This window comes from Microcebus murinus, chromosome 19 (assembly GCF_040939455.1).
Source record: "Microcebus murinus isolate Inina chromosome 19, M.murinus_Inina_mat1.0, whole genome shotgun sequence".
NCBI classification, from domain to species: domain Eukaryota; kingdom Metazoa; phylum Chordata; class Mammalia; order Primates; family Cheirogaleidae; genus Microcebus; species Microcebus murinus.
Window position 1 is genome coordinate 40266027 of NC_134122.1, and position 16160 is coordinate 40282186.

The 16160-nt window shown below is 39.6% G+C and overlaps 1 protein-coding gene across 7 annotated transcripts in view; it reads right to left on the reverse strand.

Moving 5' to 3' along the window:
* Positions 1 to 16160, reverse strand: part of TTC13 (tetratricopeptide repeat domain 13) — a 74316-nt gene that overhangs the window by 25380 nt on the left and 32776 nt on the right. For all 7 annotated transcript variants that reach the window (XM_012738197.2, XM_020281726.2, XM_075995456.1 and 4 more), the window contains 6 exons: positions 15990 to 16106; positions 14589 to 14699; positions 8890 to 8972; positions 6756 to 6897; positions 6044 to 6218; positions 3750 to 3906 (listed from right to left, as the gene is read on the reverse strand). In XM_012738197.2, coding sequence (XP_012593651.2) covers positions 3750 to 3906; positions 6044 to 6218; positions 6756 to 6897; positions 8890 to 8972; positions 14589 to 14699; positions 15990 to 16106 — 785 coding nt within the window. The remainder of the gene's footprint in view (positions 1 to 3749; positions 3907 to 6043; positions 6219 to 6755; positions 6898 to 8889; positions 8973 to 14588; positions 14700 to 15989; positions 16107 to 16160) is intronic.

The following is a 16160-nucleotide window of genomic DNA, read 5'->3' on the forward strand; positions in this document are numbered from 1 at the left end:
CCTGAAACCAAGGATAGCACTGAACCCTGTATAGATTATGTTTTTTCCTACATATACATACCTATGATAAAGTTTAATTTATAAATTAGGCACAGTAAGAGATGAACAATAACAATAAAATAGAACAACTATAACAATATATTCTAATATAACTTATGTGAAGTTACCTATTTTCAGACCCTGGTTTACCGCAGGTAACTAAAACTGCAAAGTGAGACTGTGGATGAGGAGCGGATACTGTATGTGCACAACTGCCATCATGTGCTGGTTAGTAACACTGATAACTAGTGTGCAACTCAGGTGGCTCCTCTTACCATTATTTGCTTTGTAAACGTCTCCAGAATATGCACCCGCATGGAGTGCCTTTTTCAATAAGCACCCAAACCCCTGCCCTTTGTCCACCTCCTGCCCCTACTCAAGTTGTATCACAGCAAGCATATTTGGAATTCTGTATTTGTAACTACTGTTGTTTTGCTGCCAATCTGCTTGATGTTTTTATACCAAAGGTTGCAATTCTAAGGTACAGGTTATTTTGGGGGTCCCCAAGACCACTCTCACTCAGGCTCAGTAACTTGCTAAGAGAGCTCAGAGGGCTCAGCACATAAGCCCAGCTGTGATTTATTACAGCAAAACGATATGAAGCAAAACCAGCACAAAGTGGAGGAAACCAGGCACAAGTTTCCAAGGGTCCCCTCCCAAGGAAGTCATATAGGACACATAAAATTCCCCCAGTAATGAGCTGTGAACACATGTGTGAAATGCTGCCAACCAGGGAAGCTCATTTGAGATTCGGTGCGCAGCATTTTTATCGGGGCTGATCACAGGCACCTTCTGCCTGGCAAGTACGCAAATTCCAGATACCCAGAGGGAAAGCAAGCGTTCAATACAAACCACATTGTTTGAACAAACGGTTTAGCACAAGGAGCCACTCTTAACGGCTCAGGGGATGGTGGGAGCCCTCTAGAAATCCAAGTTCCCAGACCCCTGCCAAGGGGTGCCCCTGCAAGCAGGCCTCTCTAAGGATAGCAATCGCAGCCTGCCGTGTTAACTCTTTTGTGCATAGAGATCTTTCCCAAAAAGGGGGCGGTGGAGAACATATGCAACCCCTTTGAGCAGTCAATTTTCTTTTCATTATTTTTGGTTATGTTATAATGACGAGACATATAAAAGCACACAACCACATTGTGCACTTGCAGAACTAGAACAGTATGTAGTTCTATTTGCTTCTCTGCAGCTTTCCTATTCCATCCTTGTGCCTCCAAGCTAGAGGTCACTGATCTTGAATTTTGTGGTCAAGATTCCCTGACCTTTCAAAAATAAAATAGGTTTGTTACATATGTATATCCAAAACAACACAGGCTACGGTTTTGCTTTTGAGCTTCAGGGGAAACAAACCGTGTGACAGCACAGCCTACTGCCTTGCTGCTTTCACTCTGCATCGTATTTTAAGACCGATCCACATTTTTTGCTGGGGTCATTTGTTTATATAACATCCCACTGTGCGGCTCTATCACATTTATCCATTCTTCTGTTGATGGACATGTGGGTTGATTTCCAGGTTTTAGAGTGAAAAAATACTGCTGTCGACAGTCTTGCACAGACTGGCAGATTTGTGCACAACCACAAGGTTCTGCATTGAATATACATAGAGGCAGAATCCTACGTAGAATACGTAAATGCCCAATTTACTAGATAATGACAAACTGCGTTCCAAGGTGGTTATAGCAATTTATACTCTCAAAGGGATTATATAAAAGTTCCCAGTGGTCCTCTTCTGACCAATATTACTATTATCAGACTTTGCAATATTTGCTCATTTAGTGGGTGAAAAAAAATCTCATGTGATCTTAATTTATGAATTAAAGCACCTTTTCTGGTTTATTTGCCATTCATGCTTCCCTTTGCTAAAATCATCTGTTCATGTCTTTTGTACACATTCCTATTGGTTGCCTTTTACTTTTAAATTTGTAGCGATTCTTCATAAATTTGGATGCTAATTCTTTTTTTTTTTTTTCTTGAGACAGAGTCTCGCTTTGTTGCCCAGGCTAGAGTGAGTGCCTTGGCTTCAGCCTAGCTCACAGCAACCTCAAACTCCTAGGCTCGAGCGATCCTTCTGCCTCAGCCTCCCAAGTAGCTGGGACTACAGGCATGCGCCACCATGCCCGGCTAATTTTTATATATATATATCAGTTGGCCAATTAATTTCTTTGTATTTATAGTAGAGACGGGGTCTCACTCTTGCTCAGGCTGGTTTTGAACTCCTGACCTCGAGCAATCCGCCCGCCTCAGCCTCCCAAGAGCTAGGATTACAGGCGTGAGCCACCGCGCCCCGCTTTAGATGCTAATTCTTGATCAGTTATATAGGTTGCAAGTACCTTTACCTAGCATGAGATTATTTTCTCATTCCTTATGGTGTCTTTTGGTGAATATAAGTTCTTAGGTTCTGCATAGTCCAATTTATCAATCTTTTTGTCTCAGATCTATGTTTTGTGCATCTCAATTAAGAAACCCTTCTCATGCTCAAAATCATAAAAGTCTTCATTTATATTTTTCGCCTAAAGTTTAAAATATTTTGCCATTCATATTTAAGATTTTTCATCCATCTGAAATTGGATGTCTATCTGTGCTATCACAAAAATCAGTTTTATTTTATTCATACGATAACCTAATTGGCCCACTCACACGTATTGACAAGTTGCACTCTGATCCACACTATACCTTTACCATTTATCTAGGCTGTCTGTTCTGCTCCTTCGGCCTACTGGTCTACCCCTGTACCAATACAAGTCTGTCTTCATTACTATATTAAGTCTTGCTATATGGTAGGATGGGAACCTTCCCCTCTGCGCCTGGCTATCATCTTCTTCGGTAGTATCTTGATTACTCTTGGTCCTTTGTTCTTCCATATAATTTATAGAATCAGCTCAAGTTCCTAAAAAAAAAAAACTGCTGATATTTTGAATGGCATTTTATTAAATCTATTAAATCTAGAATTAATCTGCACAGAAATGGCCTATTGATGTTGCTGAACTTCCAATCCATGAACACAGTATTTCTCTCCACTTATTTGTTTTCTGTTAGTAAGTTTCAATTAAGTTTTATGATCTCCATACAGGTGGTACACATATTTTGTAGGATTTATTCTTAAGTACTTGCTGCTATTATAAATGGTACTGTTGTTTGTTTATTGCTGGTATGTACAAATACAACTGATTCTTGTGTATTGATTACAAGAATCAACCACCTTTCTAATCTCTTGTCACTTCCTATAATTTGTAAGTCTTCTAGGTTTTCTTTGTAGAAAATCATACGATCTGCAAACAATGACATTTTTCTGTCTTCCTTTCTAACGCGTGTAACTGATTTCTTTTTCTTCTCTTTGTGCAGCGTCTAGGACCTCCAGCTCATGTGACAGAGAAGCCATGGTCTTAGGCTTTTTTTGGTCTTACTCAATGATTTTAGGCTTTCTTGTCTTACTCCTGATTCTAACGTGAATGTATCTACCACTTCATTAATTAAAATAATGTTTGCTATAGGCTTTTTTTTTTCGTTAGAAATGGAGGTTTTGGTGTGTTGCCCAGGCTGGAGCGCTGTGGCTATTCACAGTTGTGATCATGATCCACTACAACCTCAAGCTCCTGGACTCGAGCCATCCTCCCGCCTCAGCCTCCCGAGTAGCTGGAACTGCACCCAGTTTATAGCTGTTTTGAAAAAAGAAAAAAAAAAAAATCATCTTGAAAAGCACTTACTTTATGTGAGGTTGCAATCCTGGCTGCTCTTCATAGTCTTCTATGAGGAAAGGCAGATTCTTAGCCCAGTGGTCCTTAAAGCTTCCAGGCAGGTCCACGTCAATGTTATACTCCGTAAGGGGGGTGTCGAGGTGTGCATGAAGATATCGAGAATACTCTGCAGATGGGAAATGAGATCTGACACACCCAACCACTGCTGAAGAAACATTTTTTTACAGCCAGGTGCCATACAAATACTTTATAACAAGCTGTCATTCATTTGTAAGAATTCTAAAAGGAGATTCTAAATTTTAGTACGTCACAGCTATATGATAACATGGGTAATCTGACACTGACTCGTTATCAGGGTCAAATATAAGTTAGTCAATCTGGGTGTGCTTTGGCTAAATTTTAACTTCCTTCCCATAACCAACACTGAAGATCTCACTGTTTTCCATTCTAAAGGCTGAGAATCCAAGCTCGGTGTGAGACGGAGCCTGGCGCTCTGCCGACTGGTAGACTAAGTAGGTACACGATTTCACCAACAGGCTGACTGCTGCTGCTTACCTACAGAAGCAGGGTAGAGAAGAACTGAGATACAGAGTGCCTGCCCCTCCAGTCTGTAAGTCTCAAGTGCAGGTTCTACTGAATTAGAAGGAATAGGGAATTTTAATATAGGGTAAAGAGTGATGCTGTCCAGTGGATAGTCCTTAGCCACCCTGCTACTGAATCTTTAAAATGAGGTTAGGGTGACTGAGAAACTGAATTTTAAAATTTAAAAAAAAAATTTTTTTTTGGCATATTATGGGGGTACAGATTTTAAAGTTTCAATGAATGCCCATTCCCCCCTCCCCCCACAAGTCTGAGTCTCCAGCATGACCATCCCCCAGATGGTGCACATCTCACTCATTATGTATATATATACCCACCCCCCTCCCCCCTGCCCAATACCCTATTACTGCAGTACCTATGTGACCACTTAGGTGCTGCTCAGTTAATACCAATTTGCTGGTGAGTATATGTGGTGCTTGTTTTTCCATTCTTGGGATACTTCACTTAGTAGTATGGGTTCCAGCTCTAACCAGGAAAATATAAGATGTGCTATATCACCATTGTTTCTTAGAGCTGAATAGTACTCCATGGTATACATATACCACATTTTATTAATGAATTTTAAATTGTATTTGATTTGAATGAATTTAAACTTAAAAACTGACACTTGAGTCATTCATTAGAAAACTTTGGTATGTTTGGAACAACTTGCACGTATGAATTTACCTTTCCAACTCTGAATTTTATAAATTCTAAATTCATATCAAGTATTTACAATGAAAATTTAACATCCAAATCGAGAGGTATTGTAGCATAAAATATATACCAGATTTCAAAGACTTAGTACAAAAAGATGTATACTATTTAATGAATAGCATTCTTTTAAAAAATAGAGACAGGATCTTGCTATGTTGCCTAGGCTGGATTCGAACTCCTAGGCTCAGACAGTCCTCCCACCTTATCCTCCCAAATAGCTGGGACTACCTGGCATGCTACTACACCTGGCTTTATATTAATTTTATGTTGAACTAATATTCTGGATATACTGAATTAAATAAAATATATTATTAAAATTAATTCTACCTTTTTGATTTTTACTTTTTTAATGTGACTACTACAAATTTAAAAGTATACATATAAGCTTGCAACTTTTTCTGTTGGGACAGTAATAGTATAAAGCTCTCATGATACAGAAAAAAATATGTGGGTTTTATTATAGAAAACAAAAGTATCTATATATATGGTAGAAAAAAGGTGAGTAAAACTATAGCTAATAAAAGGATAAGTGAAAGATTTGCTTTCTTCTTCACCTCAATTTAATTTCTCCAAAATATATGAGAATTCTGATAGGAAGGAATGACAAGTCAAAGAGACCAAGTTTGCATTTAACGCTGAAAATCTCACAGAAGGTTACTTTCTTGCCCTTCCTGTATCCTTGGATGAGATGTGATGAGAAATGAATACCTCAAGATAACTGTCATATATGGCTCAAAATATGTTTTTTTGACTCAAGTAAAAAAAGAAAAACTTTAACTTCATAAAGAAAAAAAATATAAGAAATGGTAGGAAAAGCATCAGACTGGTCTCTAGAAGACACAGACTCCGTTGAGTCCCGACACTGCCACTAACAAGGGGTGGCTGTGGACAAGTTTCCCGCCTCTTTGAGAGTCCGCTGTCTCATTCGGAATGGGAACGAGTGAAGTGATATGACTTCTACAGCTCTGAGCGTGAAAATCTGACGATTCTACGACTTTCAGACTTACCTCGGAGATATTTCACTTTAAGATACTCTGGGCTGGCCTTCTGGCCCGGGAGAGGATCATTCAGCATCACTTTTGTTTGCGCTTTTATCCCTTCATAAAACTGTCCCATGGCCACGTGGCTGAGTCCTTTCATGTACTGGCACACTTCATTATACGGCTCTAGCTGCAGACAACGCTGAGACAGCAAAGGACAAAATGCTGTGTTAGCACGCACGGAGCTTAAGAAAACTCTGAATGTTTTATTCTTTTTAAAAAAACGTTTATTTATGTTTTTTTAATTGACCATTAATAATTATACATATTCACGGGGTACATACTGATGCTCTGCTACATATAATGTATGGTGATTAGATCGGGGTAATTAGCATTCTCATCATCTCCAACATTTCTCATTTCTTTGTGTTTGGAACATTCAATATCCTCCTTCTAGCCATTTTTGACACTATATATTAATAACATATTATTGTTAACTACATGAAATACTTCATTCTTTAACCTAGAATTAGAAGTCTTCCCTCCAGGTTAAATCAGACCAAATACATGCTCTGTAAATTACGTCTACAGGACAAGGCAATGATTTTTTTTTTTCTTTTTCTTTTTGTTGAAGTATAAACGCTAATCGTGGTCCCCCTTCTCTATTTATTTCACTAACCTGAACTGAAGAATAATCCGAGAACTCCAGTTTCAGTGCTTCTTACTTATAAACGCTCACCTTAAAGTTCTTCAGGGCTTCCTGTAGGCTGCCATGGTGATAGAGCATCATTCCCCGGAGCTGGAGGGTCTGCACGTGATTTTGGTTGAGCAACAGGGCCTTCTGAAAGCTCTCGGTGGCCGCTTCAAAATTGCCCAGTTCTCTAGGTGGTTAACAGCACTTATGAACACAGTATAGATATTACAGTGAACATACAGAATAAGCTGTCCCCAGAGTTAGGGACCAACATGGGAATAAGATGCCTTGGTGGGTGTTCCCTTTGTTGCGTTATCACTTTATAGACTATATACATACGTGGCCTTTGACACATTACATGCAACTTAGTTCTTTCTAAATCTTACCAGCTTACAGCATAACCACAGAGTTTCTTGAAATTTTCTGGGGAAAATTAATTTATTGATTTCCAAAGGCTTATTCAAACCCCTCTCCCCAATTCATGTTGAGCTCTAACCCCTAAAAACCTATGTGTAAATTTTAGTATATGGATAAAAACATACTTTTCCTCTCACTGGTGTTTGTATTTAAAAAAAAAAACAAAAAAAAACAACAACAAAAAAAAACATACTTTTCCCCTTTGGAAAAAGGTATACAGACTATAACCATACACGGTTTTATCATTCTAAATCAAACTCATAGGCTTAAAATTGTATTTTTTTTAGTTACAGAAGTTACTTCACTTAAAATCTACTAAATCATTATGCAATTTAAGATTCTGAAAAAAGTACATTTTAGAATTATAATCATTCCAGAATAGAAATGGTTGTTACTAATCCATCTTCTTCTATATTAAAATTTTTATAAAGAAGTAACTTCAAAATATTTCATATATCAATTTTCTATAAATAATGAATATTTTAAAAATATAATGCCCACTTACATTTATACAACATTTTATAAGGCACTTTCAAGTCTGTTTTCATTGATATTCCCAACAATTCTTTGGGGCAAGAAGGATAAATATCAACACTTAAACCCCAAATAAATCTAAACACACGTTCTCCAAGTTAGTACATGAGAGCTTCTCAAACTATCAAATCAGATAAGCTCTTGAATTTAAACCTTCCCAAAAAAGATAGCTAACAAAGGGCATTCCTGCTGCTGTCTTTCTTTTCAATCTTTTATGGTACTTAACAAGTGAGAAACCTGAAGCTCACAGAAGTTAAGGACACACATCTGTAGAATGGCTCAGGCCAGAACCAGAATCAAGTCTCTTAACATAACTAACTCATAAACTCCTTCTAGCTACCCTGCCGGGCCACCTCCTTTTCAGATCATAGTAGACTTTTTTTTTTTTTTTTTAAGCCAACAGTTGGAATAGCCCTATTTGTTAGGGCAATGTATGGAGTCAGGAAGCCAAATTCTAGTCACAACTTCTCATTCCTGACAGAGGTACATTATTAATCATAATTTTTCTAGCCCTTTATTCTAGAACTCTTCAAACAGATCCACAGTGATATGAAAATGAACCTTACTTACTATCTAAAAAAACAGCAATAGCATCTATAACTCAATGGCTTATGATGTCACTACTCAAAACGATAACCCTTGAAGGATTAACATTTTCTAGATATATATATACACACTGAAGTTAATAGATAATACTTGCACCATGATAGCCTCTGACACATGGTTCTTTCTATATTCCAGAAGATTTCAACAAGTGTATCAATGCCTATGCAATTTAAAATAACCATCTCTTGGCTAAGAAATGCCATTTCTTTTTTTCTTTTTTGAGACAGAGTCTCACTCTGTTGTCCCGGCAAGAGTGCTGTGGCATCAGCCTAGCTCACAGCAACCTCAAACTCCTGGGCTCAAGAAATCCTCCTGCCTCAGCCTCCTCAGTAGCTGGGACCATAAGCATTCACCACCACATCTGGCTAATTTTTTGCTTCTAATTTTGGTTGCCTGGCTAACTTTTTCTATTTGTAGTAGAGACGGGGTCTCGTTCTTGCTTAGGCTGGTCTTGAACTCCTGAACTCAAGCAATCCTCCCGCCTCAGCCTCCCAGAGTGCTAGGATTACTGTGCCCGGCCTAAATGCCATTTCTTTTTAAATATCACTATTATGTTAGACTATCTTGTCTTCCCATTCTTCACCCTCCCTCCTACCAACTATTATTATATTATTTTACTTACCTATAGGCCTGCCCTAGACTTTTATACGCATCAATAAAATCAACTTTCTGCTTCAAAGCTTCTTTGAAGGATTCAATAGCTTCCTGTAGAAAGTATATAGCAAATTATTTCATTTGCATAACTACTAAAATTGAGTTTCGTTTAAATCACTAAGGAATTTAAATATATATTATACATGGTCCCTGACAGAGTTTCTTTTACATGGGGGACTTAAAAAAAGAGAGGTAGAAAATACAATAAACTATGCATCAGAAGGATTTAATTTTGGTAGAAAACAAATGCATTATTATAAAAAATAACAAAGACTGAAGTTTCTCCCTTTTAAAAGTTTCTCCTCTTTCTTCCCATTTTATGTACTTCATCACTATCTACTTCATTAGGAGTTTGAATGCTAATGATATCACCTTTATATTAATATTTCCTTAATTAATAAAGGCTCTTTGGACCAAAAGTAAGCTTAATAGCTGAGGGAAATAACTCAAAATGATCATAACCAGCAGCATTTAAAATTGAACCAACAAAAGAGGCCAAAAAGAAAGCCCAATGTGAAACAGCCTGCAAAACAAGTAAAAAGGCTCCTGGATTGGCTATCTGGAAGATTCATTCCCATGATCCACAAGGAAAAAGAACTAGCAAAACAAAATAAAACAAAAACTTCAAGGCTGGGGGCATTTGGGGCATAGCTTCTCTCAGCCTAACACCAAGTCTGTGGCTTAAGGAAGTGAGAACTGCTGCACAGGCACTGTCCTTTGGGAAGCTACCCTTGGCAATGCGTGGTGTACCTGGCTACTGGCTGTCTATCTGTGAAAACCCATTAATGAAATATAACATCCTGTTTAACAATAAACAACCTAGATATAAACCTCTATTGAATGTACTTTCCACTCTGATTTAATTATTTACTATAATTAAAAAATTATGAAAACATTTCACACTTTTCCCTAGGAAAAGATGTATTTTAACTAAAAGTTAATTGCTACAAAATACCATGATCTCTAATAGCTTTAATGGAAAAGGCTTGACTTCAGCTCATTTCAGACCTGAAAATGCACAGAGGACAACATCTGAAGATGTCATATGCCTTGCACATGGTAGGCACTCAATAAATATTTAGTGATCTGGTAGGCACATAAAATAGTTTTGCACAAGCAGTAGTACCATCCTAATTCTTTTCAAAATGTCATTCATTCCCTGCATCTTGATTTTCTCTGGGGGCACAGCAGGGCAAAAGAGGCTGGCTTTCAAACTTTCCAAAGATAACAATGGGGACAGCCACCTACCCTTAAAGATTCCTGCTGAATATATACTGTTTAGTAGAAAGATAAGAACGGATAAATTTTAACATATAAGAAACATTAAAGACCACATTTAATTAGGCTTCCTGCCATGGCATAGCCTTGATCTTTTAGGATTTTTACAACTATATTCTTAACTCAACAAACATGTATTGAGTGCCTACTATGTGCCAGGGACAGTGTGAGGTGCAGGGGATACGAAGATGAGCAAGTCATTATCTCTGTCCTCTTAAGAACTCACAGTCTAGTTAGAAAGCCAATTATGTAACCAGGTTATTAGAATATCAATTAAGAGTTCCAATAGAGATATGCATAAGTCTCTGGGAATAAAGAGGAAGAAACCACTGACTGAGCTTGGGGATATCAGAACAGGCTTCAGGGAGGAAGTGACAACTGAGTTGGGTCTTGGAGAAGGAAGAGGTGAAGAAAGAAGGCATTTTAGAGAGGGGAACAGTACTGTGCAGGGTAGTGCAGAGCACTCAGAAACGGTGAAAACCTGGCGGGGCAGGAGTGCGGGGTGCGCGGGTGGGAGCAGGGGAGAGGGAAAGGATGACAGACCAGGCTAGCATAGGAAGCTGGGGCCAGGCTGTGCGGTGTGGGCGTAACCCTGCAAGCAGTGCAGACTAGGGGGCTTGACGCAGGTGCATGTCCCCAGGAAATTGACGTTTTAGAGGTGATTACTACTAGCAGCGACAGAGAAGACACACTGGGGAGGGAAGAGCATGGAGACAGGGAGCCTAATGAGGAGGCTGCCGCAGTAGTCCAGGCAAGAGATAATGAAAGCTCAAACTGAGAGGGGGTCTCCAAGGAGAGAAGAGAAGGGCCCAATTCAGGAGACATGTTTAAAGGCACACTAAAACAGAATGCGGTGGCCGTCTGGGTGTAGGGGGGAGAGAGAAGAGAGGGTAGGAAGCTTTTAAGCTCAAGAGCCTGGGTGGATGGCAAGAGCGTTTAACCAACGTAAGGAAGTACAGGAGAAAGGACGGCGGCAGGTCCGGGATGGGGGTGCGGTCGGGGGTGGGGGGACAACGTGCCCGGGTTGGGGCGTGTTAAGTCTGGAGTGCTTGTGGACACCTAGGTGGAGACGCCCAGGGGGCTGCCCACTCCACTTACAGCATGCTGGGACGCCACAGTTCTTCAAAGTCTGATCTCTCTTCAGCTTTTAAGAGTCTTTGGTTTCGGGGTTCCTGTCTAATCACTGCACAGCTCTCTACCTCATTCTGCCAAAGAGGGGACATAGCAGAATCAAGATTTTAAGCCGTTGGGAACAAAGAAACTATGTTCGAATGAATCAATCTCTAAGCACATGAACTAGCTCTGAATTCATTTGCTTGGCAAATGCATCACACCACTGTCAGCCCCCATCTTGCTTACGAGTTGACGGGCAACCACCTTCTAGGGCTGTTCACTTTAACTAACAGAGCACTCTCAGAGAACTTTCAAAGTGAAGGCTGGTAAAAATAGGTGCTTAGAACACACAGTTTTTGAAATATCCTTATAACATAGATAAAACAGATGGAATTCAGTAGGAAAGTTCTTGCCGTTGTTTCCCTAAGAAAATTCAAAATGCCTGATATAGCCACTGAATTGGACAGTTGTGAAATTTGTAATATAATATTACCTGATATGCTTCTAATGTATTATATCATAAAGTAAATAAGCAATCACCTACTTAATCAATTTCTAAATTGTTGTTGGCCTGGAGAGACCACCTTTAGGACATAAAGATGGCTCAAACTCACTGGCCCATTTATTATAATGCTTGGTCTCTATGGTTAACAGGAGAAACAGGAATATCTAGACTAAGTTTGTTCACTAATTCAGCCATTTCACCACTGACTCGTTTTTCCTATCTCTGTAATGGGGACACACTCTGCTCCTTCTATACCTCATGGGGACGCCACTGGGGTGAATAAGACAACATGTAACCACTCTGACCTCCAAGGACAGCAGATCCATAAAAATGCAAACAAAGAGTCCCCACCTATCACACTTGTTGGTGCAGTGCTTATGAGCATGGCGAACACGAAAGAGAACCAGGTAACCCGGTAAGACTGGTTCTCCGAGGGGCTTCTAACGACCCGAAAATGAAAGCATTGCTACTAGTTTCTCATCATGCAGATCTAGAATAAACCAAACTGAATTTTAGTCCTTGTATAATTTGCAGTTAGTGTCTCAATCATAGCGCTTTTCTGAAAAATTCTCATTTCCAAATAACCCAAAGAGCCCTGCCCGTGTTCCTAAACCTGGCTTTGTAGTAACAAAGTTAAAAGTGAAATCATTTGTTTGCATTTGTTTACTTTTAAAAATAATTTTAACCTCTTAATACTTATAGGGTGGTATTTTTTTGCACTTCTAATCTTTTTCTCCTCTCTGAGATATTCAAGGGATCTATCTTGAGTGTAGTACTATGGTTCTGAATTTTTTCAATTCAGTGACTGTGAGAGAAGATGAGAAGAACAGAGGGCAGATACAGAATAAATTGGAAAAGTCCACCTGGCAGCTGCTCAAAGCACGTTTAAGAAACTGCTTTCAAAGCCTGTGGCTGCCAGTCTGCGTCCTAAGGGAAGAGACAGTGTCTTTCTTAGGACTATCCTCCACGTACTTGCAAAAGGGATATGAGGTGCATGGAATAGAACTTGCAATACTCTCTTTGGTCTGGTTTGTAGTGGGGTGGGAATTATTCTTTTAGAATCTACAATAATTAATACTGGATCCCTGTTTACAGCTTACAAAGTACTTTTCACATAAAATATTCTATTTAATCCTCACAATCACTTCAACAGGCAGGCAGTAGAACTGTTTCTACTTTGTTAGATGTGGAAGAAGCTGAAAGAGTTCAGGTCACTTGTCCACGGTGCAGTTAATAAGGTTCAGAGCGAGAGCTCAAATCAAAACTCCTAATGCCAAATTCAATGCTCTGCCCTTGAAATTATTTTATCCCACTAATACTTATTGAGCACTTACTATGTGACAGGCACTGTCCTTACACTGAGAATTGATAACATGTGGCCTTTTTACAGGTAAACCCTCTCCCCACCCCCCAAATATATATGTATGTCAGATCCTCAAAATCCTCAGAGCCATTTTCAACAATAAAATGCCTGTTCTTTCTGCCAGGGTACATACACTTGTACATACACCTGCCATGTGCTACTGAGATTCTTCACAGCCTTCAAAGTTCTGGACAGGTACCACCTCCTCTGGGAGGGTTTTCTTGGTCTCCTAGTCAGAATGAACTGCTTTTCAGCTGTGCAGGCTGACTGTATTTAGTCCTTAGGCCAGTCTGTACTCAGTCAGGGAGCACCTACTGTGTGCCAGGCCTCGTGGGGGACTGAGGAGGCCCGGGTGAGAAAGCCAGCTCCCTACTCAGCACCCAGCTGGGTCCAGCCCCTTGGCTCCTGGCACAAGCCTGCTGCACAGTAGGTCCTCAGGGAACGCAGAAGCGAGTGCCAGGGCAGGAAGAAGGGACAGGCTGGAGGCTACACTTCTGCCCCACACTTTTAGTCAGTTCAGACAGCTCTCCTGCTTCCCTTTACCTTCTCTTCCCAATTGTCAGTCAGTCTTCAAGGACTGTAACTCCATCAATCTCAGAAGTGTCTCCAGACCTGCTCCCTCAGTCTCCCGAGGAGCTTGGTCAAGTCTCATCCCCTCCGACTTATAACACTACCAGTGTCGCCTGGCCAGCCTCTGTGGCCCTCATCTCCTCAGCCACAACATCATCAGAATCTACTTCCTGAATTATAGACTTGGTCTCAACTATATATCTTCCCCAAATCTAGAATTTATAGCTTTTCTAGACCTAGGCATTTAAGTCAAAATGCTCAGCTCAGTACTCTAGACCAAGGACCTGGACCTAAATCAACTTCCCAGCCTCACCTCCTGCACACCTGACTATTTGCCACTCCATGAACTGGCCACATGTCCAACTTCCCAACTTCCCCGGGCCTTTCTTTCCCCGCCTCCACCACCTGATCCTACTCAGCCTTCAAGGTCTGGGTCAAAGTCTACTTGTTCTTCAGCACTTTCTCTAACTCTATAGTTCAAAGGAATCTTTCTTATCTACGTTTCCAAATCACTTTGTTTTTATTGCTCTCTTGAGTGTATTTACCATGCGATAAACTCTATGTGGAAAAAAAAAAAAAAACCTTTGTAAACTGTACCCTTTATAAATGCAAAGTATCATTTCTCCCTCCTACTAACCTTTGATTCTCTCCCTTTCTGTACCTTCTCCAAGAGCCTAGCATATAGTAGGAGCTCAATAAATATGTTGATGCAGACTACTTTCTAAAATAGACCAGTTAGACACTTGAGACATCATCTTTCAACAGCATTCCACTGAATTCCTCCCTCCCACAAAGGACAGAATCATCACACGGTACACATATGGCACAACACGTTCACCTTCAAAAGTCCTCTGTGAAAGAAAGTTAAACCTTTGTATAGCATAGCTATAGGTTGGTTTTTGTTCAGTTCTAAGGACTGCTGAAAATCTTCGTGGGCTGTTGCATAGTCCTACAAAAAGCAAAGTGGGGAAAAAATAAAACAGTATTCATTAGCTATTTGAGCATTTCCTACTTTGGACTGGTAGAGAAAAAAAAAAAAAAACACCCCAATTTATCCTATGCCGTTTTTGGCTTTAAAGGAAATATTTCATAGCCATAAATATTAGTTGAATGCTTATCCTACTTGTTGAAATGGTTGGTTTTCTTAAGAAATTTCTTTTTTTCTTTTTGAGACAGAGTCTTGCTGTGTTGCCTAAGCTAGAGTGCTGTGGCATTATCATAGCTCACTGCAGCCTCAAACTCCTGGGCTCAAGGCATCCTCCTGCCTCAGCTTCCCGAGTAGCTGGGACTATGAGTGCACACCACCACAGCTGGCTGATTTTTTTTCTATTTTTAGTATAGATGAGGTCTTGCTCTTACTCAGGCTGGCCTTGAACTCCTGACCTCATGTGATCCTCCGCCTCCACCTCCCAGAGCACTGGGATTATAGGCATCAGCCACCATGCTTAAGTTTTCTTAAGAAATTGATTGTGAGAAAAACTCACAAAGCTGTAATTTAAGCATTCTGTCTCAATGACCAAAATAATATTGTTTCAAATACTATTAAAGTGATCATCTGTTAGAGAAACTTCTGGTACTGGCATTTTATCATGCTTCTAAAATAATTATGCCATAGATCAACCTTTGAATGTATTATGCTGAGATTTTTTTTCATATATTTCTTTTGTAATAGAAAATCGTTATTAAAAGTGCCATAAACCCACAAAAATAATTATGGCAATTGTAAATACCACTGTGATGACAAAAGATAATCTTGTTCAATGTGGGTCACTTACACAGAGAAGCTATAGTCTGGAAAGCCATGTTAGTTCAGGTTATGGTTCTTGGGTTGTGATACTCAAGAAATTCAAATGTACCTTTAAGTTTAATAATCAAATTGACAACATGCACCTGCTTCCCTATGCTGACATTTGCAAGAAAGGCTGAAGTTATCATCCGTGAACCAAATTTCTCTTCCGTTTCTGCCTCTTTTTTCCTTCTTCTTTTTTTTTTTTAATGCCAGTCCAGAATTAGTTACTGCTGACAGCTCAAAGAAGAAAAATGTTGTTTCTAGTACTTAATGTTCTCCACTGGGCTTAATTTCAGCTAAAGAAAATGCTTCTATAACTGTCTTGTAGCACAGACTTATTACTAAACAGCCCAAACCCAAATCTATCAAATAGCAAGCTTTCTGAAGTCAAGGGGAAAGTGAAATCTTTATCATCACGAAAAGAAATGGTCCAAGACAAAAATGACTCACCTCCGATATGAAGTACAGGGTCCCTCGGTGTCTGTACAGCCGTGCTGAGGGCTGCAGTTGAATAGCTTTGGTGAGATCATTCACCGCTTCATTAATGCGACCCAGAGGGGACAGAATCTAGAAATCCAAAACATGTAATCAGAAAAAATTTCAATGATCAACCCCAAAACT